The sequence below is a fragment of the Hoplias malabaricus genome, chromosome 7 (assembly GCF_029633855.1).
Source record: "Hoplias malabaricus isolate fHopMal1 chromosome 7, fHopMal1.hap1, whole genome shotgun sequence".
Taxonomy (NCBI): domain Eukaryota; kingdom Metazoa; phylum Chordata; class Actinopteri; order Characiformes; family Erythrinidae; genus Hoplias; species Hoplias malabaricus.
Genome location: NC_089806.1, coordinates 6729994 through 6755555, shown reverse-complemented (window position 1 = coordinate 6755555; position 25562 = coordinate 6729994). Strand labels below are relative to the sequence as shown.

General features: G+C 41.2%; 1 protein-coding gene across 1 annotated transcript in view; it reads left to right on the top strand.

The window, feature by feature from the left end:
* trdn (triadin) overlaps window positions 1-20939 on the top strand; it is an 88901-nt gene extending 67962 nt beyond the window's left edge. Inside the window, exons 15-22 of the mRNA XM_066676805.1 lie at window positions 323-376; window positions 1856-1903; window positions 2975-3016; window positions 3098-3127; window positions 10850-10906; window positions 11671-11715; window positions 15514-15600; window positions 20770-20939. Coding sequence (XP_066532902.1) covers window positions 323-376; window positions 1856-1903; window positions 2975-3016; window positions 3098-3127; window positions 10850-10906; window positions 11671-11715; window positions 15514-15600; window positions 20770-20939 — 533 coding nt within the window. The remainder of the gene's footprint in view (window positions 1-322; window positions 377-1855; window positions 1904-2974; window positions 3017-3097; window positions 3128-10849; window positions 10907-11670; window positions 11716-15513; window positions 15601-20769) is intronic.
* Window positions 20940-25562: the final 4623 nt, after the last annotated feature.

Genomic DNA, 25562 nt, shown 5'->3' with positions numbered 1-25562 from the left:
CAATCTGATGTTTGTGGATGAATCTGATTATTGTGAGGAAGGGCTTTCTAAAGAGAACGCTATCAAAAACTTACTGAAGGACATGTGTAATGTTAATCCACACAGATATATGATGTAGTCTGAAAACCTCCAAGGACATCCCACCCATCGCCCAAACTGTTTGAACTTTGCATAAGGTTTTATAGAGGACTCACTTCACTAAAATGTAAAATTTGACATATTTTAAATTATTTTAACCACAATTTTAAATACTGCAGCTTTAGGTGTAGATTCACAAATCACCAGTTTTCCTCCTTTACATGATTTGTTTTTATTACAACAGAAGAACCAGACACTGACAAAGACGGACCAGATGAAGCCAAAAAAGAAAAGAAAAGTAAGTATCCCAACTAATTCAGTGTGCAATGGAAGCTTTGCAGTGTCTTGATGCATTAATTAATGTGAAATCCTCACGGATCACTGGTTTCCAATTTCAGAGCCTCCTCCTGCTCCAAAGAAGAGAGTTAAAGTCACTCCTGAGAAGAAACGTAAGACAACTGTGAATATTCAGTGAATATTTCTGACTATGAGGATAATTTCTTGTTTTATACGGTAAAGTTAAGAAAGGTGTTTAAAGTTTCAGGGCCTAGTTTTCACTCGGTGTAGCTTCGGAATCCAGTGATTGACCACTGACTGATTTTAGAGCAGACTTTTTTGGCAATTCAGACCATTAACTCTCGCTACACCACATATGTCTGTGTTGTTTCTGGGTGGCTAAGATGGCCCTCCTTCTCACTCCATTACTCAAAGTGATGCTAGTCAATGTTGGGCTCCAGTAACTGATGTAAATAATTGGTAGCGAGGTAACAGCCTCATAATAAACAAATGTCAAAGGGTGAATCCCGTTTCTTGATTTTTACACCTAACCCTTATTTTCGAGTGTTATTTTCCCCCTCGGAACTGAGTAGTGGTAAAAATCGATGACCCCTCAAGAGCCTGATCATCAGAAGACAAGAGCAGAATGGTTTGCAGTGATATGGTGCTTTTGGAATTTAACATAGTTACACTTGGTCATCACACTTTCAAAAGTGTTCCATAATCCTACAATACCACACACTCATAACTCTTCTGTGATAGGAAGCTCAATTCAGCTGCTTATTTGGCATAATATTTGTTTTGGAACTTCCAGTTCCACCTTAAATGCTGCAGTAGCCTCAGGCGCTAATGTAATTGCTTCAACATTTAAGGTGGAACTGGAAGACATCATTAAACTACTAGCAATATTGGACTGTTTTAAAGTAAAGGGACATAATGCAGTGAAATTAAGATCATACAATGTTTCTCAAAGTTTATTAACAGAGAAAGTACTGACATTTGTGGTTTTCTTTGGTCACTTGACCTTCGTTTGAAGTGTGCCCCTGAAAAATATCAGTTTCAAGAGGTATATAGCCCTCTCCTTGACCCTACCACTAGAAAAACTGATGGGGTAGGGCTAAGCTGTGAAATGGGATTCACACAGTTTAAAGACATTAGATACATTTTCACAATGTGACTTTAGGTCAGTTAAAGTTGAATGTCCTGCTTTTGTTTGCCACCAGTCTCAACACTGAAAGTGAAGCCAAAAAGAATGAAGAAAGGTAAAGAATCTTTTAAAACCTTTGTTTTGTATTTAACCCAGTCTTACTTTTTGTTCTAGAGGCTGTTCACAAAGCAGGATTTCTCGGTTATCCATCTCAATAAAGCCCGGAGATGAGGTTTATCCAGTAGGAATGTCCGTCAGCTCTTAATTTTGAGTTAAACTAAGAAATCCTGCTTTGTGGTATTACCCTGTTGTGATTGTAACATATAAACACAGCTGTTCTTCCCTTTGTCATAGATCGTGAGGCCCCTAAAGACAAGCTCCGATTTGTCCCCCGCAGACGAGGTTAGTTCGCTTTGATCGAGTCAAATCAAAAATCTAAATTAAATCGGTCACAAAATTGAGTCGTTCTATTGAGAACTTTTTGACTGAGCAGTTTCTCCTGGCAGTAAATCACTTTGTGACTAACATAGGGATTAAAGGGCACGTATCCCCCCCCTTTTCCACAAGTGAACACACTTCCGGTGTCTTCCTGAAATGTCTGTGACCGGCTTTTGTCAAAACACCACAAGGACCAAACCCCACAGCCGCACTCTCCCCGTCTGAACGGCCGGTTTCAGCACCTGATCCTTTAACTCACCATCGAGCAAAGCAGCAGTGTCCAACTCTGAGTGTGTGGGACAATCCTAAAATAACTGCACTATATGATGCAGCACTAAATCAGAACAAGTCATTTTATCCCATGTACATTCATGATATGTCTCTAAAAAAAAAAAAAAAGTAAAGCGAATATAGAAGAAATGAAATTTCAATACGGTTATAAAACTCTAATGCACATAAATGTCAGAAGATTATTAATCCTAGAAAATAAGGTCATATTCTATTATTTATCATAACGTAATGACTGCCGTCTAATCAACGTTCTCTTAAGGTTGAAAATGAAAGTTGAAAAGACGTCCAAACACAGACATTGAAAAGACGACTATTAGACGTATTTTGGACGTCCATTGACGTTATTAATTGGTCCCGAAATAAATTACTTATATAAAACGCGTTTTGGACGTCCACTGACGTTATCGATTGGTCACCACTTAACTAACTTATTAAGATGGATTTTGGACGTCCATTGACGTTTAAAATATGTCCTTGACGGACAGACTACTTTTAGACCTATTCTGAACGTCCAGGGATGTTCCTTGTTTACTGGGCCAGGTACTTTTGGATTCTGTAGAAATATAATAATAAATAAATCAATGGGCTTTGGTATGCTATTAAACATGTGGGAATACCTGAGAACAGAATCTGATGACAATAACATTAACAATACATAAGTGTGTGTGTGTGTGCTTATAGTGACTATATTTATATATGAATAATTCTTATCAATGTTTCTAAATGTCCTGATATCTCCTGCAGAATCAAAGAAGCTGGTCAAACCCAGCAAAATAAGCACACCTGGTGAGTAAATGGACCATGTTCACTAAGCAGTATTTGGAAACTAGACCCTGAAGACTAATAGAAAACCGTTTCTCTTCACAGTGAAGAGGAAGGTCAGGCCAGTGGAGAAAGGTCAGTCTGAATTTAAACTGTCGGTACACTCAACATCTAATTATTTCAATCTTTTATAGCACTTTCCTCTGACAGTCCACTCATTTCCTCATGTGACGCGAATGAACTTGAGGGGTCAGAATCACAATGCGATCTGCTGCAAACCTGTTTACATTTAAAAGAGCAACTAGCTCTCAACTTAAAGCTGCGATCATTCAGTTTTACCAGCAAAAGAATGAGTGATCGGATGAAGAATCAAACTGTGGACGTCCGTATTGAAACAGTGTTGAATCTTTGACACGTTGAGGCCTCTAGGTGTCAGTGTAATGGCTGTTCCATACCATTCAGGAGCATTCATAGAGAGATTACACTTTTTTAAAGCTACAAACACCATGTATTGTATTCGAGCTGCATGAAGAATCATATCGACATCTGTAGATATAAATGACAACGTTGGATATCTTCTTATCAGTGCATAAGTTCTTAAATCAGTGCATCCAAATCCAGTTCAACACAGTTTCTCATAAGATATGTTTACCTTCTTTCCCAAATTAACTTCAAGAGCTGCTTGAATTAATTAAACCTCATTTTGGACCACACTGTAATCTCAGCTTGAATTCATCATTGAAAATATCCAATCTATATTTAGGTTTAATCCAGGCTCTAGGTCATATTTATCCCATATTTCTAAACGTATTGGACAATGTGCCCATGTTTGAGACTCACCATGATCTAAAAGGGAGGGAACCTTCAGAGATGATTGTGGACACTGATGGTCAATTGTCTACACACGTGTACCCAGATGTGATGCTCTGAAGCAGCTACATATGAGCCTAAAGTCAACATACGCAATGCCAAATGACAGCCAGATGGGTATAAAGCTCCCAAGCTTTGGGCTATGGAGCACTCTGGAGTGAGAGAGCACCATCCAGAACCTCACTAATGCTCTCACAGCACACCATTAACATCCTCACTGAAATCTTCCAGTAGAGTAGAAGCTGGAAGTTGCAGGAAAAGTGGAACATGCATATCATCAGCAGAGTCCAGGAATACAAAGTAATCCTGATAGCCGAGCCGAGGAAGAGGAGCCTACAGCCGTCTTCAAATAAAAGTCGGGTTACTTCAGTGAAATCATGACTCACACATGAAAGTCTGCATAAAAAGTATCAGCTCTGAAATCTCCCAAGGGAAGGTTCTGAGGCTTTATTCTTCCCCTTTTGAGATCCTTTATTGTCTGATATTGAATGCGAAAACTTCAAAGTGCAAAGTGTGAGCAACCGCCAAGGGGCTTCTGTGTTGAAGTGTTCTCCTCCGAGTGTGTTGAGCTGGCCAGTGGGGTGATAGAAGCAGTTCTCATGCTCTCCTTACACTCCCAGCTCCAGCATGGTTTGATTTGGGGAGTCTCAGTTAATGGATGAATATGCGACAAAAACTTTATCAGTGAAAGTCTGTTCTTTTATTCATCTACGGTAACCACTTCTTCCAGATCAGGGTCAGGAGTCATTGGGCACAGGGCAGGAACACACACTGGACAGGGCACCAGTCCATCACAGGGCATAACCCAGTCGCTCACACACTCACCCAGTCATGCACACACTCTCAGCTGTGGACAGTTTCTCTCTCTCACACACATACACAAAACTACCAAAATGTGTTTGGGCTGTGGGAGGAAAACCCACACAGACACAGAGGGAACACCGCAATTGGTCAGACATCAGAAATATATTGAAATTTGGCTGTTTTTATGACGAAAAACCACCCAGTAAACACTTAGCCGTTGATTCAACGTTGAAATAACGTAATGACAGCCGTCTAATCAACGTTCTCTTAAGGTTGAAAATGAAAGTTGAAAAGACGTCCAAACACAGACATTGAAAAGACGACTATTAGACGTATTTTGGACGTCCATTGACGTTATTAATTGGTCCCGAAAAAAATTACTTGTATAAACTGCATTTTGGTCGTCCACTGACGTTATCGATTGGTCACCACTTAACTAACTTATTAAGATGGATTTTAGACGTCCACTGACGTTTAAAATATGTCCTTGACGGACAGACTACTTTTAGACCTATTTTGAACGTCCAGGGACGTTCCTTGTTTACTGGGAAAGATTTATTTGGTTTAAAGTGATCTATTGGCTCTATTTGGCGTTTTTTCTATAATGAGAAATATCCTAGTGTCAAATTGAATCACATTAAATAAATTCAACCCATTCTCTTTAAGCGTGTGCTAGCAGCCCTGCTAAAGCACACATTTAGGTTCAGATCTTTGTCATTTTTAAGATGATTAATGTACCGTGGCTGCAATTATCTCTAATAGTATCAGCTGGATGTGTTCCACTTTTATAATTGCGATATAATTGTTCTCCTCCAAACCACGTCCCTGGATGATATGTCAGTTTATAATGGCAGACACTTGTTCAGTCCTACACAAGCTGGAAAAACAAATCTGTGTTTTCGTAATTAGGGCCTGTCTCCTGAGGGAGTGTGTAGCTCTAGGCAGGTTTCAGATGAGATACCAACTTTTAAAACAATTACACTTTATACAACGTATTTGTGGGCGTTCATATTTTCAGTGCTATCACAGATTGCTGAAGTCGTTAGCACAAAAATACAACTTTAGGCTGTTTACTCTGATCCAAAGCCATGATCTGCCATTAGTGCAGACATGTGCACCACGTCTCTTCTGCAGAACGTAGACTTTCAGAAAAATAAGTGGGTAGTAATCAGTAAAACAGGTTCAAAATACCACAGTAAATTAATCTGTGGGGAGCGCAGTTGTGTAACAGTGTTGCTGCCACACGTGCACCAGGATCATGGGGTCCTGGGTTCAATCTAGGGGTGGGCGATATGGCCCTAAATTTATATCATGATATTTCAGGGTATTTTGGTGATAGTTATATTCTTGGCGATATGCCAAAAGACTGAAAAATTCTATTATTAATTTCAAGAATAAAATATTGCAACAAAATAAGTGTTATATCTATATTAATTATATTAAATTATATAATATATGGTTTTATTTATAAAAAAAAAGTTTTATTTTACTACAAATGTATCAGTTTTAAAGATTTAGAAGAAAACAAAATAAATCTGTAAACCTTTGCTTATTTTGTAAACAGTAACTCACCAAGATTCAGATTATGTGCAAATTAAAAAATGTAGCGTATACATCTACCACAGAATTATACAAAAGTAACATTAAAGCATCACAGTAAATAACAAAAACACAGGATAGTGTCAGGGCTGAGTCAGTGGAGGTTATCTGCTGGGGTTAGAGTTCATTGGCTGTTGAACTCTTCTAACTCCATTTTTGATCATGTTTCTGTTCGAGGAGGTGGAACAGATCAATTTTTTTTACAATTACCGTGGTTCACATATTTTTTGTGGAGCCACGTTCCACCGTACTTCACTGTACCTAAATGACTCATGTAAAGAACGTATGCCATATTATGGGTAACTGCTTAATGTCATTACGTAAAGAAGTCAGAATATCACTTTTACCACAATAATGATTTTTTAAATCATCTTTTAAAAATAAGATGATATTATATTGAACGATAAGATTAATTCAATCCTCAGGTTCCCGTCTGTGAAGTGTTTGTTGTGTTCTCCCTGTGACTCTGTGGGCGTTCTCCAGGTAATAGGGTCTCCTCGCACAGTCCTAACACACATGTCAGCTGAGTGTAACTGTCCACAGGTGTGAGTGTGTGAGTGACAGGGTGAGTGTGTGACACTGTCCACAGGTGTGAGTGTGTGAGTGACAGGGTGAGTGTGTGAATGACTGGGTGAGTGTGTGACACTGTCCACAGGTGTGAGTGTGTGAGTGACTGGGTGAGTGTGTGACACTGCCCACAGGTGTGAGTGTGTGAGTGACTGGGTGAGTGTGTGAAACTGTCCACAGGTGTGAGGGTGTGAGTGACTGGGTGAGTGTGTGAAACTGTCCACAGGTGTGAGTGTGTGAGTGACTGGGTGAGTGTGTGAAACTGTCCACAGGTGTGAGTGTGTGAGTGACTGGGTGAGTGTGTGAAACTGTCCACAGGTGTGAGTGACTGTGTGAGTGTGTGAAACTGTCCACAGGTGTGAGTGTGTGAGTGAGTGGGTGAGTGTGTGAAACTGTCTACAGGTGTAAGTGTGTGAGTTACTGGGTGAGTGTGTGAAACTGTCCACAGGTGTGAGTGTGTAAGTGAATGTGTGAGTGACTGGGTGAGTGTGTGACACTGTCCACAGGTTTGTGTGTGTGTGTAAGTGACTGGGTGAGTGTGTAAAACTGTCCACAGGTGTGAGTGTGTGAGTGACTGGGTGAGTGTGTGAAACTGTCCACAGGTGTGAGTGTGTGAGTGACTGGGTGAGTGTGTGACACTGTCCACAGGTGTGAGTGTGTGAGTGACTGGGTGAGTGTGTGACACTGTCCACAGGTGTGAGTGTGTGAGTGACTGGGTGAGTGTGTGAAACTGCCCACAGGTGTGAGTGTGTGAGTGACTGGGTGAGTGTGTGAAACTGTCCACAGGTGTGAGTGTGTGAGTGACTGTGTGAGTGTGTGAAACTGTCCACAGGTGCGAGTGTGTGAAACTGTCCACAGGTGTGAGTGTGTGAGTGACTGTGTGAGTGTGTGAAACTGTCCACAGGTGTAAGTGTGTGAGTGACTGGGTGAATGTGTGAAACTGTCCACAGGTGTGAGTGTGTGAGTGACTGGGTGAGTGTGTCACACTGTCCACAGGTGTGAGTGTGTGAGTGACTGGGTGAGTGTGTGACACTGTCCACAGTTGTGAGTGTGTGAGTGACTGGGTGAGTGTGTGAAACTGTCCACAGGTGTGAGTGTGTGACACTGTCCACAGGTGTGAGTGTGTGAGTGACTGGGTGAGTGTGTGAAACTGTCCACAGGTGTGAGTGTGTGAGTGACTGGGTGAGTGTGTGAAACTGTCCACAGGTGTGAGTGTGTGAGTGACTGGGTGAGTGTGTGACACTGTCCACAGGTGTGTGTGTGTGTGAGTGACTGGGTGAGTGTGTGTGAGTGACTGGGTGAGTGTGTTACACTGTCTACAGGTGTGAATGTGTGAGTGACTGGGTGAGTGTGTGACACTGTCCACAGGTGTGAATGTGTGATGACCTGTGATGGACTGGTGCCCTGTCCAGGGTGTGTTCCTACTTTATGAATAAAATGATTCTTGGTAGACACCAAACTCAACATGATTCTTTTCCAAATGAAGTGGTTACTGAAGTTTGATTATTTAAATAACAAACAAATGCGTGAACGAATGAACAATTTCACATGTGGCAGCAATGAACTGCTGTATATTTGTGGCTCTATAGACTCCTATAGTCAACCTTATATTTCTGTCATCCTCCTGGTTCCACTTTTTGGTGTTTATTCAGTACCGAGGTGTTAGTGAGTGAGGGGCATCCACAGAGACTCACAAACTTTTTATTCTTTTAATTATCTCCACATGAGCAGTGGAGAGGAGAGTGACCAAGGACGTCAAGAAGCCTGCTGTCGAGGGTTTTATTTGGCTGATTTTATGAAAGGTTTAGTCATTAGTCATTAGCCACATATGACATTCTGGGATCCATTTTAGGCATTTCTTGCTTTAAGGTAAATTTGTATTCGTACATTTTTTGCAGTTAACACAGTTTTCTCACTAATCACAACTAAGGCTAATATAGCTTACTAACAAATGAGTGTATGTTTACATCCTGTCAAGCAGTGGTCCAGCAAGGACTTCATTTTAATGGCTTTTGGGCTGTTTCACTAAGCAGGATTTCTCAGATTAAGATAAACGTGTTATGTGTTTGCTAATACTTTTTAGCTAAATTAGCATCAGTGCCAAGGTAAAGAAGCCAACCCCACACCAAACACATCTTGGCTGATTGGCTACTTTTGGAGGAAGTGGGACTGTACTTTGAATATTGGCCAGATGATCACTTTAGACGAATCAGTACTCAGTCCGAAAACCCTGCTCTTTGGATTAAGGGAAATGCGGCCTTTAGCATAAGAGAAGGTTTTAAGGAAATGAATTTGAGGCCATTTATTGAACGTCAAGTCGTTGACCTGAATTTCAATAGGTCTCACTGGATTTTCAGTTCGTGTTAGTTTCTAACAAATAAACCTCTGCATCTGTTCATTGTCATTCAATGTAAATGTGTAAAAGCACATTATAGCTTTGCATGTGAAGGAGGTGACAGAGAATCAACACCTTGTTGTTCCTTGTCACATCACATAAAGCCTGGTGAAGCAAATAAGTTGTGATGGTTCTTGGAATCTGTGGTATTTGCCCCTTCTGAACTAAACAGACTGTGTGGAAAAGATTGGCATTTGTAAATAAAAAAATTTGACTTTGTAAATTTGCACACACAGCTTCGCTCCTGATTGTGCAAATCACTTTCCGATCCTGATTGGACAGCAGACTGATTGACCAATATGAAACGTAGTACTGGTCCAATCAAAGAGTGAGTTTGATTTCTCCAGTCACAGCTCTGATTGGTTGATGCCCTGATGCCGTGGCATTTCAAATCATTTAAAGGCAAAACTGTGGCCACATTTAGGTGGAATGGAAAATCCAATATGTAAGTAATGTAATACAAAGAAGCTTTAGATTACAGCGGACTGTACTGATGTTTTATTTGATTTTCCATTCCACTTTTAATGAATGTGCACCACCACTCAGCCCTGTGATTGGACCACTCCTAGATTTCCTACTGTCCAGTCAGTCTGCCATCAAACCAGGGTCACATCAGTAGTTCATTCATTATCTGTAACCACTTATCCAGTTCAGGGTCACAGTGGGTTCCCGCGCAAGGCAGGAATACACCCTGGAGGGGGCGCCAGTCCTTCACAGGGCAATACAGACACACACATTCACTCACACACTCACACCTATAGACATTTTTGACTCGCCAATCCACCTACCAACGTGTGTTTTTGGACTGCGGGAGGAAACCGGAGCACCTGGAGGAAACCCACACAGACACTGGGAGAACACACCACACTCCTCACAGACAGTCACCCGGAGGAAACCCACACAGACACTGGGAGAACACACCACACTCCTCACAGACCGTCACCCGGAGGAAACCCACGCAGACAAAGGGAGAACACACCACACTCCTCACAGACAGTCACCCGGAGGAAACCCACGCAGACACAGGGAGAACACACCACACTCCTCACAGACAGTCACCCGGAGGAAACCCACGCAGACACAGGGAGAACACACCACACTCCTCACAGACAGTCACCCGGAGGAAACCCACGCAGACACAGGGAGAACACACCACACCCCTCACAGACAGTCACCCGGAGGAAACCCACGCAGACACAGGGAGAACACACCACACTCCTCACAGACAGTCACCCGGAGGAAACCCACGCAGACACAGGGAGAACACACCACACTCCTCACAGACAGTCACCCGGAGGAAACCCACGCAGACACAGGGAGAACACACCACACTCCTCACAGACAGTCACCCGGAGGAAACCCACGCAGACACAGGGAGAACACACCACACTCCTCACAGACGGTCACCCGGAGGAAACCCACGCAGACACAGATCTGTGGATTTGGATTTAACGTGTGCAGTTTGTTTAAACACATCTGGAAAGTTCAGTGCTTTTGTGAATATTGTTTTACAAGCACAAAATTTGAAGCTTTATCGACTCCATCCATTTTCCCAGGCCTACTCTGTGTTAAATACTGTTCTATTGACCTAGTACTGATGTCCTTGTTGTGTTTATTGACAGATAAAAAGAAAACGGCTCCAGCAAAGACAAAACGATCTGTTAAAGCAAAGACTCCAGGTATGTAATCCAGTTTATTAACATGCTTCAACATTTCTCCCCACTGATGTGTGATATTCAAGGCTTCAATGTCAATAACCAATAAAAAAAACCCGTATAACGCTAACAGCCTCATATTCGACAGTGTGAGTGTTTGTCATTTCAGGATCAGATTTACTCTCTTCATTCTCAACACTGAACTGAGGGAACAGAAGCAGTGCTCAGATTTACGTTATTTTTCTTCTCTTTATGCTACAAACCAAGAGCTGCAGCTGTATAAGATGAGTTTAACCATGTCGCACAATGGATTCACTTGTGGGGTGCTTATGATATAAATTTCATATTTCACGCACCACTGGATAAACGCTATAAATGCATAAAACTATGCAGTTTATATCTTACTCCAAAAGTGATTGTATATGGACAGCTGAAGTCATTCAAATCCTTGTTAAACTCTAAACTCTGTTTGACACAAGAAAATTGGATCTGTCGAGCAAAAGAACTTTAGAATAAAAGCCTGACAGACGTTGTTCTGTGCGCGTACAACGGCAGCGATGAAACGAGCGTCCTTCCGATTGCCTGTTACATCACTCCGTAATTACAGACTGCTGCGCCATTTCTGGCACAAAGGAAGAAGAGGAAAAAGAGCAGAAATCACTCACTCCTGTGGCCTGATTTGATGGTCATACTTTCAGAGTTGCCGTGGTATTGCAGAGGTGCTGGAGTTCTGCCGATGTTCAAACCGCAAAGGCCACATATCATGGCTTATTCCCCTCTTTTCACAGGTAAAGCCGCTCCAGAGGAGAAAAAAGCCTCCAAGGACGTTGAAGGTATGCAGAAGCTTTAGTTACTCAACCTTTCGTATGAGTCAGCTTTGAAGCTGTTTTCAAAAACCCTTTCCTTAAATTTCTCCCCAGAAAAACGTTCAGAGCCACAGGCACCAGCAAGTAAGTACAGGCTTGTGTGTTTAAGAAGGTAAACGATGTCTGATATGCCATGTGTGGGTGCTACACATCAAAAGGGTCTATCCTAAGACACATCTTCATTGGGAAAACATTTTCTGCTTAAATCTATGCTCAAACAGCTTTTAATGCCTGTATTAATATTAGGGCCTGACTGATATATTGCTTTGCCAATTAAATCGGCCGATATTAAAATCCCACAGATTTGGCATTGGTGGGATTCCCTTTGACGTCTTTCAATATACAGGAGGTCCTCGGGTTACGTCGGGTCCCGAGTTACGGTGTTTCGTGGTTACGACCCATCTCCCATTTACTGTACAAAGGCTTGTTTCAACTTAAGTGGTTTTGCGTCGTAAACGTCGTAACGTGAACTTCGTGTTTGGTGTGCGCGGCGGAAGAATACACGGTGACGCGGCTCGGGACCGAGGAGGATAGGTGTTAGGATAGTGATAAGTGCTTACAGTATGTTAATTACGTACAGTATGTACGTATGTTCCGACTTACACCGAAAATCGGTTTACGACGTGACGTAGGAACGGATCAACGTTCGTAAGTCGAGAACCCCCTGTACATATAGGGCAGGGGTGCCAACAGATTTTTGACTCGAGTTCTACTTTTTCCAGGGCATAGGTCCTCGTGATCTACCTTTAAGAAAATGATCATTTGAGAGGTTCATTTGAGATTCATATTATTTAAATGAGGCCTGATGCACTGGGTACACTTTACATCATTTTAAAGTCATAAAATATTTAAAAAAAAAACAAAGATCTCCTTTTCTTGGTCAGTGCATTGATTTAGTCTATTCTTCCTGGGTTAAAGTCCAATTTTAGAAAAGAAAATTAAGCACTGAAGCACACTGGAAGAGGAACTTTTTTGGTTGGTTAGCAACTAAGTATGTAGCAACAACACAAGTAGTGACCACACATCCTAAGGCAGTTACAAACACTGGATGCTTTAGCCTCCACAAATGCCTTTTCATTAACAATTAGAGCAGTGGATGAATCATTACAAGGACTATTTGCGTATGCATCAGCAAAGGGTGGGTTATATGGATATTGCAGTAGAATGGAGACCAGTGGGAGTGGGGGAGGGGCTTTATTTGAATTGGTTTTAACCAATGGTTTGGCCTTTCTTAATATACAGCTGACAGTCACATTCAGTCAGTGAAGCACATTCATGATTAAATAAAATTATAATGGCTGATATTATCCATATCTCTGATCAAATCCTCATATCATTCAGGCCCTAATATGAACCATAACTGCATATTACTTGTGGATTTGTCAAACTACAACAAGAGTTAAACTAGATTTTACGTACTTGCCATTTATAGAATTCGGGAAAACTACCAAAAGCAGCAGGAAGCATTAAGGTACCATTCTCTGTTAAGTCAATGATCTCAATGAATTAACATTACTGTGTGACCAAAACTGGACCAAACTGTTTCACTAAACAATCTCTGTCCAGTTTATTAGAAACCCACATTTCTCTTCTTCTCATTGACCACTTCATTACTTTGTACTTTCACTAACTGATCATTAAATTGAAAACATCCGGAAACCGCTACTTCCATTCACCGGCCACTTTATTAGAAACCCGTCTTATAGTTTCACTAACTCTCCAGGTTATTAGAAAATCATACCCATAACTGGCCATTTTATTGGAAACTCTTACCTGGTTCTTTCATTAATCAGCCACTCTACATTAACCTCTACATGAGCTGTCACTAACTGGCCTGTCTATCTGAAACCCCAGCAATGTATCTCCATTCACCGGCCAGTTCATTTATAAACTCTTACCTTGTAGTCACCTTCCGGTTCATACAGCTGTTTTACACATGTACAATTATAGACTGTAGCCCATCTGTTGCTGCACACATTATCAGCCCCTACCCTATTCATCATTGTTCAGCTTCTGACCCCAGGACTGCCTTTGTCCTGATATTATTTGCTAAGTGACATCAGGAGAGTGTGTGTCTATCAGATACATTCTTGTTCATTTCATTTTTACAAAGCTCTAGGTCTCCTCTTAGTTAAGAGTGGTACACTAGCCATAAATTTTCATCCAAGAGTGACTCCGTGGTCAGATACTTGCCTCTGGTGAAGGACTAGAGAAGGCCGAAGACTAGAGCAAGACTAGAGACTACAGTCTACAGTTACTAGAGGGGTTTCTGATAAAGTGGCCAGGGAGTGTAGACCATGCTCCTGTACTCACAGAAAAGCCTTGGGAAATGTGAAGTCTCTGTTTTTAAATGTTACCAGTAAAACTACACATGAAAATGTTAACGCACTGCAGGCACAGCGTGGTTGGCATTAAATGATGGCGGGACGCCCACTCTGCCAGTCCTGTCATTTTAAATCACAGCTGATCACAGAGCACTGCTGTTTTAGGCTTTACAGGGACTCGGTTTAGACTGTCCAATCACTGCAGGAATATGCAGCTGTTGATAAATCTCCACACACTGTAACACTTCAGTACAGTGTAAAGGCCCCACATACTAGATGCATCAAATAGCGTTGTGTCAAATCACATATCGGATATAGATCAAAGTGCAGCTGTACTGAAATACCTATCTCTACAAGCCCATGATCATATTTACACTGTGTTTTAAAATTTAAAAGAAATAAAATCTTCACTTTGTTTGTTATCAGTTAATTAACTCACTGTTTACAAGCTGAAAGTTATTCAATGAAAAGTACACCAGGCTAGTAACATTAGCAGAGTGGCGCAGAATCCAACACACTGGTCTTATCGGTTGTTTGATCCCTGGTGTTGCCTCACCATCCAATGTTGCCCCCCGCCCATCACCTGCTGTGGCAGATCTGGGCAGTTTACATTCTCAGATGACTTGGTAGTCAATTCAGTGGTGTTGCCGTAGCAGCAGGCGGCACAGTGTGCGATCAGAAGAGACTCACAGATGAGTGGATATGGAGATTCTGTGCTAGATTTGGTCTGCTCTGCGTTTTGACGCATCCCAGGTGTGGGAGTAACATGATATGTATGGATGCCAGTGTTTCTCACCGTTATAACAGGGCATCCTTGCCCAGCATTTTAAAGGAACACTACATAATATTTTGACCTTAAAATAACAGCTTCAAAATAATTGTGATGCTTCACTGACTTTTAATACGAAGTATAGAGCATCTGCCACTGCTACTCTGAGCTCGACACTGCAGAAACTGCAGTACGTGGAAAAGCGTATGAAACCAAGCCCCCCCCCCCCCCTTCCCACTGACAGTGCTTTAGCCTCAGGAGCTAAAAACACAAATCTTACCTAGTGTTCCTTTAATTCTTGATTTCTTAGCTAATTGACACATCCCATGACCAAATCTGGTTCTGTAGAAATTATTTTGCTGAACCAGCATTGTCTATAAATATTATATAAGAAAACCAAGCTGAAGAAATCTGACTTTTAAGATCAGATATAAGCCCCAATCACACTGGATTTTTGCAATTTGCTCTGCCTCAGGGCCTAACCAGTCCTCCATTTTGATTCAGCAGTTTCAAATCTGTAGAGCAGTAGTATTGTAGCATCTGTGGCTAAAATTAGGAGTTCTCAGACCTCTACTTGTTAACTCTACTTTTATTGTGACTCTCTTGTGTGTTGTATTTTTTTAATCTGCATGAAAGTGTGGTATAAAAACTCTGGTTATGATATTGCAACAGCTACCGCTGCCTCAATGTCGGCTCAGACAGAACAGAGACAGCACAGAGCGCCTCAGAGGCCACAAAGACTGAGCAGCGGCACTACGGGTCAGGGCCGTGAATTGACACGGAATTTCACAGGCAAAATGTATTCGCCCTGAAGTTGTGTATGTGAAATTCGCCTGTCAGGGGAAATCTCATTGAAATGAATGGAATTTCACTTGCAAAATTTTCCAGACAAACACCTAGTTTGACCACAGCTATAAACTGGATACTTAGATCAATACATTATAGATGGGCATTAGGAGTGAATTCTTCACTAACGGCCTATCCTCTCCGCAGAAGTCTAGATCAGATGTTGGCACATTTCTGTGAGGAACTGTTGGCATTCAGCCATGGGTCGGGGTCAGGTGCTAAGGCTGAATGATTAGTGATAAATCACAAAAACGTTAGATCACAAGGTTTTGGATGGAGTCCCATCTCACCGGAGAACAAAGCTAAACCCAGTAAATAAGGAACGTCCCTGGACGTTCAAAATAGGTCTAAAAGTAGTCTGTCCATCAAGGACATATTTTAAACGTCAATGGACGTCCAAAATCCATCTTAATAAGTTAGTTAAGTGGTGACCAATCGATAACGTCAGTGGACGTCCAAAACACGTTTTATACAAGTAATTTATTTCGGGACCAATTAATAACGTCAATGGACGTCCAAAATGCGTCTAATAGTCATCTTTTCAATGTCTGTGTTTGGACGTCTTTTCAACTTTCATTTTCAACCTTAAGAGAACGTTGATTAGATGGCAGTCATTACGTTATTTCAACGTTGAATCAACGGCTAAATGTTTACTGGGAAGGCTGCTCTAGCCGATGGTAGGCATTGGGCATGTTGACTTTGGGCTCATGTGCAGCTGCTCCAGAGCATTCCATTACACTTCGTGCATTTCTAAATACACTGTACACGCAACTGAACCTTAGCATTAATGGAAGTCATTTATAATTTGTGTCTGCAAACGTCTGGACATAGAGCTCACCTCAGTTGACTACTTTGGACATTTGACCGTTTGAACTGGTGTCCTATGTCCAGACAATTCCATTCTCCATTCACACATCTCAGTTCTGACAGTCCTCAGCTTTCTCTGTTGAGCTGTTCTTTATAAAGCACCGAATGCTTCGCATTATTTCCAGCCCACTTTATTCCATCCATCAATGCGTCTTTTGAACGTCGCTGTTGAAATTCAAGGCCTTGTTCCTCACTGGAGTAACAGCAGTCATTCTAGTTTGATGTGTGTAAACAGCTTTGCTTTCTCATGTCACCTCACGCATACTCCTGCAAGGTTAAATATCAGCTTCAGCTGAACCTGCTCTCCACCTGCTTTCATTACTGATATACCGACCTGACATTTAGTGCATTCTCAAAGGTGTGTAGTGGATAATTATTGTTATTTATGTACATGCGCTTATGTTTGTAGTTTCCTGAGTGTATTCTAATCATGTTTCCTTGCCTCGGGTAAACTATACCCACTTGGAATGAATCAAGGTATCAATAGGGAGTTTGATCTTCTATTTTTCTGGGAAGACTTTACACTGGATAACGGACCACTGCTGGGAGGATCTGTGTGCATTCGGCCACAATAACATTAGTGAGATATTGAACAGCCAATTCAGCCGTTCTACCAACATGTGTTTTTCGACTGCGGGAGGAAACCAGACCCAGTAAACAAGGAACGTCCCTGGACGTTCAAAATAGTCTGTCCGTCAAGGACATATTTAAAACATCAACGGACGTCCAAAATCCATCTTAATAAGTTAGTTATCAAGTGGTGACCAATCGATAACGTCAGTGGACGTCCAAAATGGGTTTCATACAAGTAATGTATTTCGGGACCAATTAATAACGTCAATGGACGTCCAAAATACGTCTAATAGTCGTCTTTTCAACGTCTGTGTTTGGACGTCTTTTCAACTTTCATTTTCAACCTTAAGAGAACGTTGATTAGACGGCAGTCATTACGTTATTTCAATGTTGAATCAACGGCTAAATGCTTACTGGGTGCACCTGGGGGATACCCACAAAGGCACAGGGAGAACACATACACTTCTCACAGACAGGGACTCGAGGCAGAGTTTGAACCCACAAAGACGTTGGAGCTGTGTGACAGTAGGCGTGAGCTCCATTACTCCAGACAACACAGCTCCAGTGCTCCACGGCCCAGGGCTGGGAGGTGGGGGGTGCTTTATCACCTTTGAGATAAAGGTGTTCCCATGTGTTCCTCAATTAGTTCACCACACAGCCGACAAAATCGATTTTCAAAAGTGGTGCCCAGAAACTTTTAGACATGCGGTGAACTTGTCATTGTTCCTTTTGTCAAGTTGTTGTTTTGCTAATTAACTTCTACTTGAGACATTATTCCAAGTACAGTACTTGAATACCCATCTTTGTGTGTTTTACATGGTCTAAGCTGTTTGCACACACCCTGTTAATGTCTCTCTGCTTCTGTTTCATTGCTAATTAGAAACGGAAGAAAATGTTACAGAAGGAAAGAAGCCAGGTAAGTAGCACTGATAAATTCCACAACATTAGCCACTTGCCGCATTGATCAGTGAAAAATAATGAAGTGTGGTGTATTACAGGTGTTCGCAAATGCAGAACTGAAATGGACAAATGTATATACTTTTCCTTTGAACTCAGATTATAGCATAACACTGATGATGATGGGTTACAATGACACCTCTAGAGGGGTGGGGTACATCGTTTTCTTTCTTTTTCTGTAACCCCTTCATCGTGTTAATCAGCGGGGGGTCCACCCAGAACCGCTGGGCACAATGCGGCCACACCCTGGCCAGGGCGCCAGTCCATTAAAGAATGTGGGATATGTCAGTGATCTGAGCCACTGTGACAAGGATCACATTGGTCACAGTATCTCCAAAACAGCCGGTCCTGTTGGGGGTTTCTCCACAATTATTCACAAATTTGCCCTTATTTTCACCATAAACAAATTGCAAGAAACACACAAATGTTTCTATAGATATACTATAAAAACTATACTCCAAAAAGAACGAATTTAAATGGAAAATATAGGCAAAAAACCCTCGGAAACATCTGTAAAGAATGGCATGACTCTCCACACATCTACGTGAGTCTAGAGTCCTCTGTTTCAAACAATTATCAGCAACAAAATATGAGATAAACTAATACGTGAACTAAAACTAGTGTATGGTGTATTGATGGTGTTGATTGGTGTATTGTTTTTTTTTTAATATGTAGACAATTCAATACACTTTAACAAATTCAAACGAATGTTTATAAACCAGTCAGACAACACTATGACCACATCCTTGTTTCTACACTCACTGTCCATTCTCTCAGCTCCACTGACCACACAGGAGCACGGTGTGGTTCTACAGTTACAGACAGCACGGATCCACTGAGGAAAAAAAAAATTGATTTATTAAATTGATTGATGAATCCACATTCACGTTCACTGATCCTAAATCAGTTCAAGCACTCACAAACGTCACACACCTCAGAGTTATACATTTGTCTGAAAAGCTACACTTCTATCATCCAAAGGCTTCTCAATAACGCTCTGATTTCAGGGTCTTTACACTAGAAATAAGATTCTGTTGTGTGTACGTGTCACTGAATAAATATGCACTACAACGCGCTCAACTTTTGTTCAGAATCAGCTTCTTATCACTGGTAAAGACGCAGCTTTCCTCTCAATCATCCCTGCAGCTTCACAATGCTTTAAACAGTGAGTTCAATAGCGAAGCAGCGAAGTGTAGCGAAACGAGACGAGTCATTTGATAAATGCTGGGCTTTGTCCCGCCCATCGGACGCTCAGTGTCTCTGGGGGTCTACGGGGCAGTGGGCTGGCCTCGGCTGGCCCGGACGCTCAGCTTCTGCATGATGATTGGATGATCTGTCTGAGGCTGAATCCCTTTTTGATTGACAGCGAAATGAGCGAATCAGCGATCCTTTGGTGTAAAGATCCGTGGGAGCACAGGCGGACACACTTCACATGGGCCAAGGCCGTTTAAGCAGCCTAGCTCTGCTGGCCATTGAGAGGACACTAGTCAAGTCCCTGGAAAAGACGCCTTGTTGGTACGACAGGGTACAGATCATTTTCTTGAGGGTAGAATTTACGTATAAATAAACCGACACATTTTATGATGTAGGCCGAAATTGAGCTTCCCCTCCTTGAAAGACCAGCATCCGCCACGGATGTGAACAAAGTTACACCCTGTAAGCTTTAAGTAAACAAGTGCTAAAATTAGATTTTCTGTAAAATTTTGGTGAAAGATTTGGTGAAAGAGCATGAATACTCCGGTAATAACTTTAGAAAATCAGATTTTGGCAATAATCCATTCAACCAGTTTACTGTAATCTGACAACGAGAAAAACTCAGAGTCTACATGAGTCACTCAGTGATCAGATTTTGTTCTAAATACCTGCACTGTCACCAACATAGCAATTGGCGCAGTATTCCTGTTATCGTTACGGCCCAGTTTCTCAAATATGAGAATGTAATTTTAAAATTTGCCTATCCTGGGATTGTTTATGTGCACAGATAATACAAATCAGAGGAAGGCTACACAGGCACTGAAACTTAAAAATAATTACTGAGTTAGAGGCCTCTCTCAAGTCTGAAAACAGCTTTACTTTGATGTACGCGTGATCCTTATTCCTAAAAACAGTATAAAAATATCAGATTCCTCTGTGAAGTGGCGCACAGTGGCTTCAGTGCATTAAATCAAGCCCCGTCTACCAGTGCCACCTATAAACACCATTTACATGAGTTACGTCCATCCGTATTTGTTCAGTGCATTGCAGTGGTTCCAGGACGAAGTCAGAATTGTGTCAGACTGAGGTCCAGAATATGGTCTGGTCTGGTTTGAGAGGCACACACCTTTATACCCCATTTTGCAACTGTACACACTGATTGATTATTATCTACAAGAACAGAACCAAGATGAGCTGTCTTAACACATCCTGGGGCACTGTCGTACAAGATAGGCATGTTCTAGCCATAAACAACCTACGCCATAAACATCATGCTGACCATGTTTGTCTAACAGACTGAGCCTATCAGATGAGGTACGGTTAGGGAGTGTGTGATCCTCCAAACCGGTCCAAATGGCAGGAGATACAATTCAACTAAAGAAAACCCAACACTTCTTAATACTAAACACTCAATGGTTAATAATAAACACTAAATAAGCAGTTTTTCAGAAACTCGCAGCTCACCTAACTATTGTTTTCTCTGATCTACAGGAAAGATCCCATACTTTCAGTGTGTGTTAGTGGGTGGAAAAGCCGGTCAGTATCCATTACGCCCACTGTCTCCTGCTACGACTCCTGCTATTAACCCAGCCATGATGAGAGCCATGATGGAGCAGAGGGCCAGCATCATGGAGCAGAAAGCCAAGGCAGCCGGACAGTAACCTGCACGTCCTACAGCTGAAGAAAACTCTGCACCATGCTCCGTCACTGCAGCCTATTTAAACAGGGACTATATCGTGAAATATTGTTGATTAAATTCCAGGATCTTACCAAACCCTGGAAGAAAACCTCGTATCCCTCAAACAAATGTACAAAATAAGTACATATTTAAATTGAAATATATATATATCACACTACTGGCTCGTTAATAAAGACATTTTCACAAATTTATTCAAATAAATGAGACATAGAAGGTTTTGGTTCAACGATAAAACATCAATATTTTGCATATGTTTCATTTTTAAACGAGGAGACTCAAACACCTCAGACAGACTCTTTATATTTATTAATATAAGCTTATATTTATGAGTCTGTGGGTTTCAGAGCTAAGATGCTACTGCATCATGAATGGCTTTAGCTGTTAACCCAGACTCATTGTTACAGAAATACGTCGTTGTTGGTGATCACAACACTACAGACCCTGAGAGTCACTGCACTGTACAAGCCGAGGTCCTTTAGGAGCCTTTACAGTTGGAGTGTATATGGACAGTGATTATTACAGTGGAACATTATGGTGTATGTACATTTTGAATTTCAGAGACTGCAGGTTTTATATATATTTTAAAAAAAAGGTTTGAACGTAACTGGTAGCTTTACAAATGTACAGTATTCAAAACATCTGTTTACATTTATTTTTTTTGCTAAATTATTGTCAATCTGAATCAGTTCCACTGAGATTATCTTTATAGATTTTAAAATACATGACTTAAACTGACTGAATTAATTATTTATTTATTTATCAGGTATTTAAACCACGAGGCTTATCAATTTAAGACTAAACCATCTTAAATGTGTGTTTTTTCCAGCCACATGCACACGGTGGGTCTTATCTCCTGGCACAGGCCATTTCCTTTAACTCGACGTAATAAGATTATGTAAAGAGCGTCCATGTTTGGACACTAATACCCCTCATCTGTGATTTGAGCGCACGCAGACGATGGCAGGAAGCTGGATTCTAAAACCCCTATCTAACCTTAAAACACTGTAGACGCTGTCGTTTTTTTATACACTTGAAACCACACAGAGCTTACACACAGTTACACCTTTAAGGCTCTAATCTGTTGCTGCGAATACTGAGTGAATGCTAATGTTAAATTAACCTTCTTCTTTTGCTTTAAGGAAAACCAGGGATGAAATTATATTAATCTGTCGAATGCTCTCACATTTTGAAAAAAGAAAATCAGGTCAAAAATAACAAAGGGGTTTGGTGAACTTTGATTATTCTTGCCCCCCCCCCCCTCTCTCTTTTTTTTTTTTACCACGACCAATGCATATGTTTGTACAAAAGACATAATAGCAGCTGAAAGCATTTTAAATGGACAATAGCCCTCATTCACCAAAGTGGCACCACCCAAAACTCAAAGCCAATACGGCAACAGCCTCTAATCCACTGCAATAACACACTGTTTACATCTGCTATTTTACTAACACCATCACAGCACTCACTTCTCGATCTTATACTCCACCTACATTGGCTCACGAGCCTCTGAACTCATTGGTTCACTATCTACTTGTTTGTTATGCAGCTTTGGTGAATAAGGGTAAATGTGTGTAACATTGTTCATAATGATACTGTTGGAAGATTATTGGAAGATTGTTCATCCGGTTGCCCGTTTTATTTACAAGTGATCTTCCTGTCAGCCCTGTCAACTTCCTGTGGCCTGTAAGCATGGCAAGATACAGTACACTGACAAAATTCGTGAACAAAGTCGTGAGAGTGGCTTGGTGTGTAATGGCCAATTGTAGAGAAACCTATTGACGTAGATTTGAGATTTATTTATAGTGCTGGTGACAGGAACCCGATGTGCATCTCCACCAACATTAGTAAACCTACACATATATTTAGAGTTTTTAATGGAAGGTTACTGATGATAAAATACACTAAAGTGAGGTAAATGTGAAAGAAAATTTACTTTGGACACAGTTCACTTATAATATATTGCATGCATCTCTTTATTATGCAAAAAAAGTAAAAATCAAGGACACAAAAGCACAAAAATGTACGTTAGTGGCGCCACCTTGTGGAGAATTTTAAACTGTGTATGAGTACGTATGTGAGTGAGCTTCAGACCAGTTCCATAAGGTGGTATGCGTCTGAAAAATCAAACGAAGGCCAAAAATCTCTCAGAACTATAATGATTAAAGTAACACTAGGTAGTAATGTTACTGGGTTGTTGACAGTGCTGTAAAAATGAATTACCCTCTACAACTGTAGGAGGAACCCAGGAGCAAAAACACCCAATCTTACCTAGTGTTGCTTTAATGGCATTATGTGATGTCCCTTTGAAAGATATTAAAGATATCGATGTCTGGTTCCTATCAACACCACTGACTTTCTCAAGAACTGAGCTTTTCAGCTCAGAAAGCCCTCAGTGACTTTGTTAGAATCTTAATTATTGAATGATACAAAAGTTTGTTTTGAAAATGGAAGGGATTTCTCTTTACATTCTCAAGAAATAAACTGCATAATCATATTATATTCAGAGCAGTTATAAAGTCGGGTATTTTACACGTTAGAAAGCTTTTACCGCTTTTAATTGCTGAAATATTATATATTTTTGCAGTCTTGAAGAAGGTTATGTGGAGTATTGCTCCTGGAGCGTTCTCTGGTGTGAGGTAAATGCTCTGGGTCATTAACTTGATTTACTTTATTGTCTTATTCAAGCATCGCTTTATATAAGATACTGACCCTTCATTTCTGGATATGAAAGGGTCACTGGACCTAAACTATGAGCCGGTGTGTAATGGCATTAGCCTTTACAGAGTCAACAGGCCACATGGAGCAGACGGCACCGATTTGCATACAGAGTATGTGTACGGCGAGAGCGTGCGATGTGTTTTCCGTACGGTGGCGCTGCCATATGGCTGAGTTTTTGATCATGATGGAGACAGTCAGCTGTAACAGCATGACTGAGAGGAGAGAAGTAGGCCACAGGAATAATCTCACTTTGAAGTGACTGGGTGCTGTTTGCTGCTCGCGAACGCCAAAGCTTTGTTTGTTGGTGAGGATTCCAGCTACATTTCCTCTCAATTAACAGCAACACTGTTGAGGAAACTGGAATATTTTATCAGATGATTTACAGTCTGAGGCAATACCATTGTCAGAGTTTGTGAGGGTACTGTACTGAGCAAAAGTCAGAGACCACCCTTTATTTACTCCATTTCCAGTCAAATCAACCATTCTGTAGTTGATCAGAAGCATCAGCTACTTATATAAATATAGACAATGTCCAGTGTTTACTGTGTCCACCCTTTGCCTTTGTTACAGCTTCCATCATTTGACAGAACGGCAGAGAACATATCTCTGTAGGAGTTTCCACTTCTCAGAAGTTCAGTCTTATATTTTCTGCACTCGGTGGTGTTGAGGCTGGGCTCTGGGGAGGCCAGTCCACGTTCTGAGGATTGCAGCTTATTATTTCAAAGTTATTTGGTGTCCTCTTCTCAGTACAAGCTTTTTTTTCCAGCTCCACATCTTTCAGATCCATAGTGTTGAGTTGTGGTCTTCTCACGGTGGAAGGCTGAACACAGACCACTCTGGAAATGTTCAGAACTGACATGAGTGTGGAGCTTTGCTGTTGGGGACAGGGTTGGTGTTACACCAGCTCTTGAGAGTTAAACATGAAGGGTGCTGTCTGACTTTTGTACAGTACCGCGGAGTTCAAGGATGAGATGTGTTCTGTAAACTAAACAATGAAAAGTGTTGAATTTAGCTGTCAGTAAATGATTAATCTTTTAAGTTGGGGATGTTCACAATTTCTGTGTGGTGTAATGGTCATTTTTTGCATGAGGGTTCTGTTTTGTTGTAGATATTTCTGTTGAAGGGCATGTCACAAATTGTTGCCAATAAAGTGCAATACCACATCACTACTGGTCTTCTACTGGGGCATTCAATTCAGTTAATTCATTCATTGTCTGTAACCCTTATCCAGTTCAGGGTCGCGGTGGGTCCAGAGCCTACCTGGAATCATTGGGCGCAAGGTGGGAACACACCCTGGAGGGGGCGCCAGTCCTTCACAGGGCAGCGCACACACAGCCCAAATCAGATCAGTATTATTTATAGAGTACTTTTTAAGTGCTGGAGTTGTCACAAGCAGATTTACAGAATTCTGGGTCCTGGCCACAAGGGAGCACTGCTGAGGCAACTGTGACAGGAAGCACGCCCCTCAGAAGAAGAGGAAAACAAGAGCAGTGTTTAAACACAGAGCATTGTCCAAACAAAAAGCAGTGTATAAACAAAAATAGCAGCACAGAACTAAAAAAAAACTGTGTAGAGAGTATTCAATGAACACAGAGCCTTGTATAAACAAAGAAGCAAATATAACAGTGTACAAAGAGAGCAGTTTTTAAACAAAAAGGTAGTCTATAAACAGAATAACAAAGAGTAGTGTATAAACAAAGAAAAGTATATAACCAATGAATAGAGTGAAGAATAAACACCAGAATATACACAGAACAGCGTATGAATAATGGGTAGTTTTAATCTTTCAGTGAGTACATACAATTCGACTGGACACTGACATCTATAACTCAGTACAGGCTTCCGTTCCTCTTTGTCCTGCTCAATA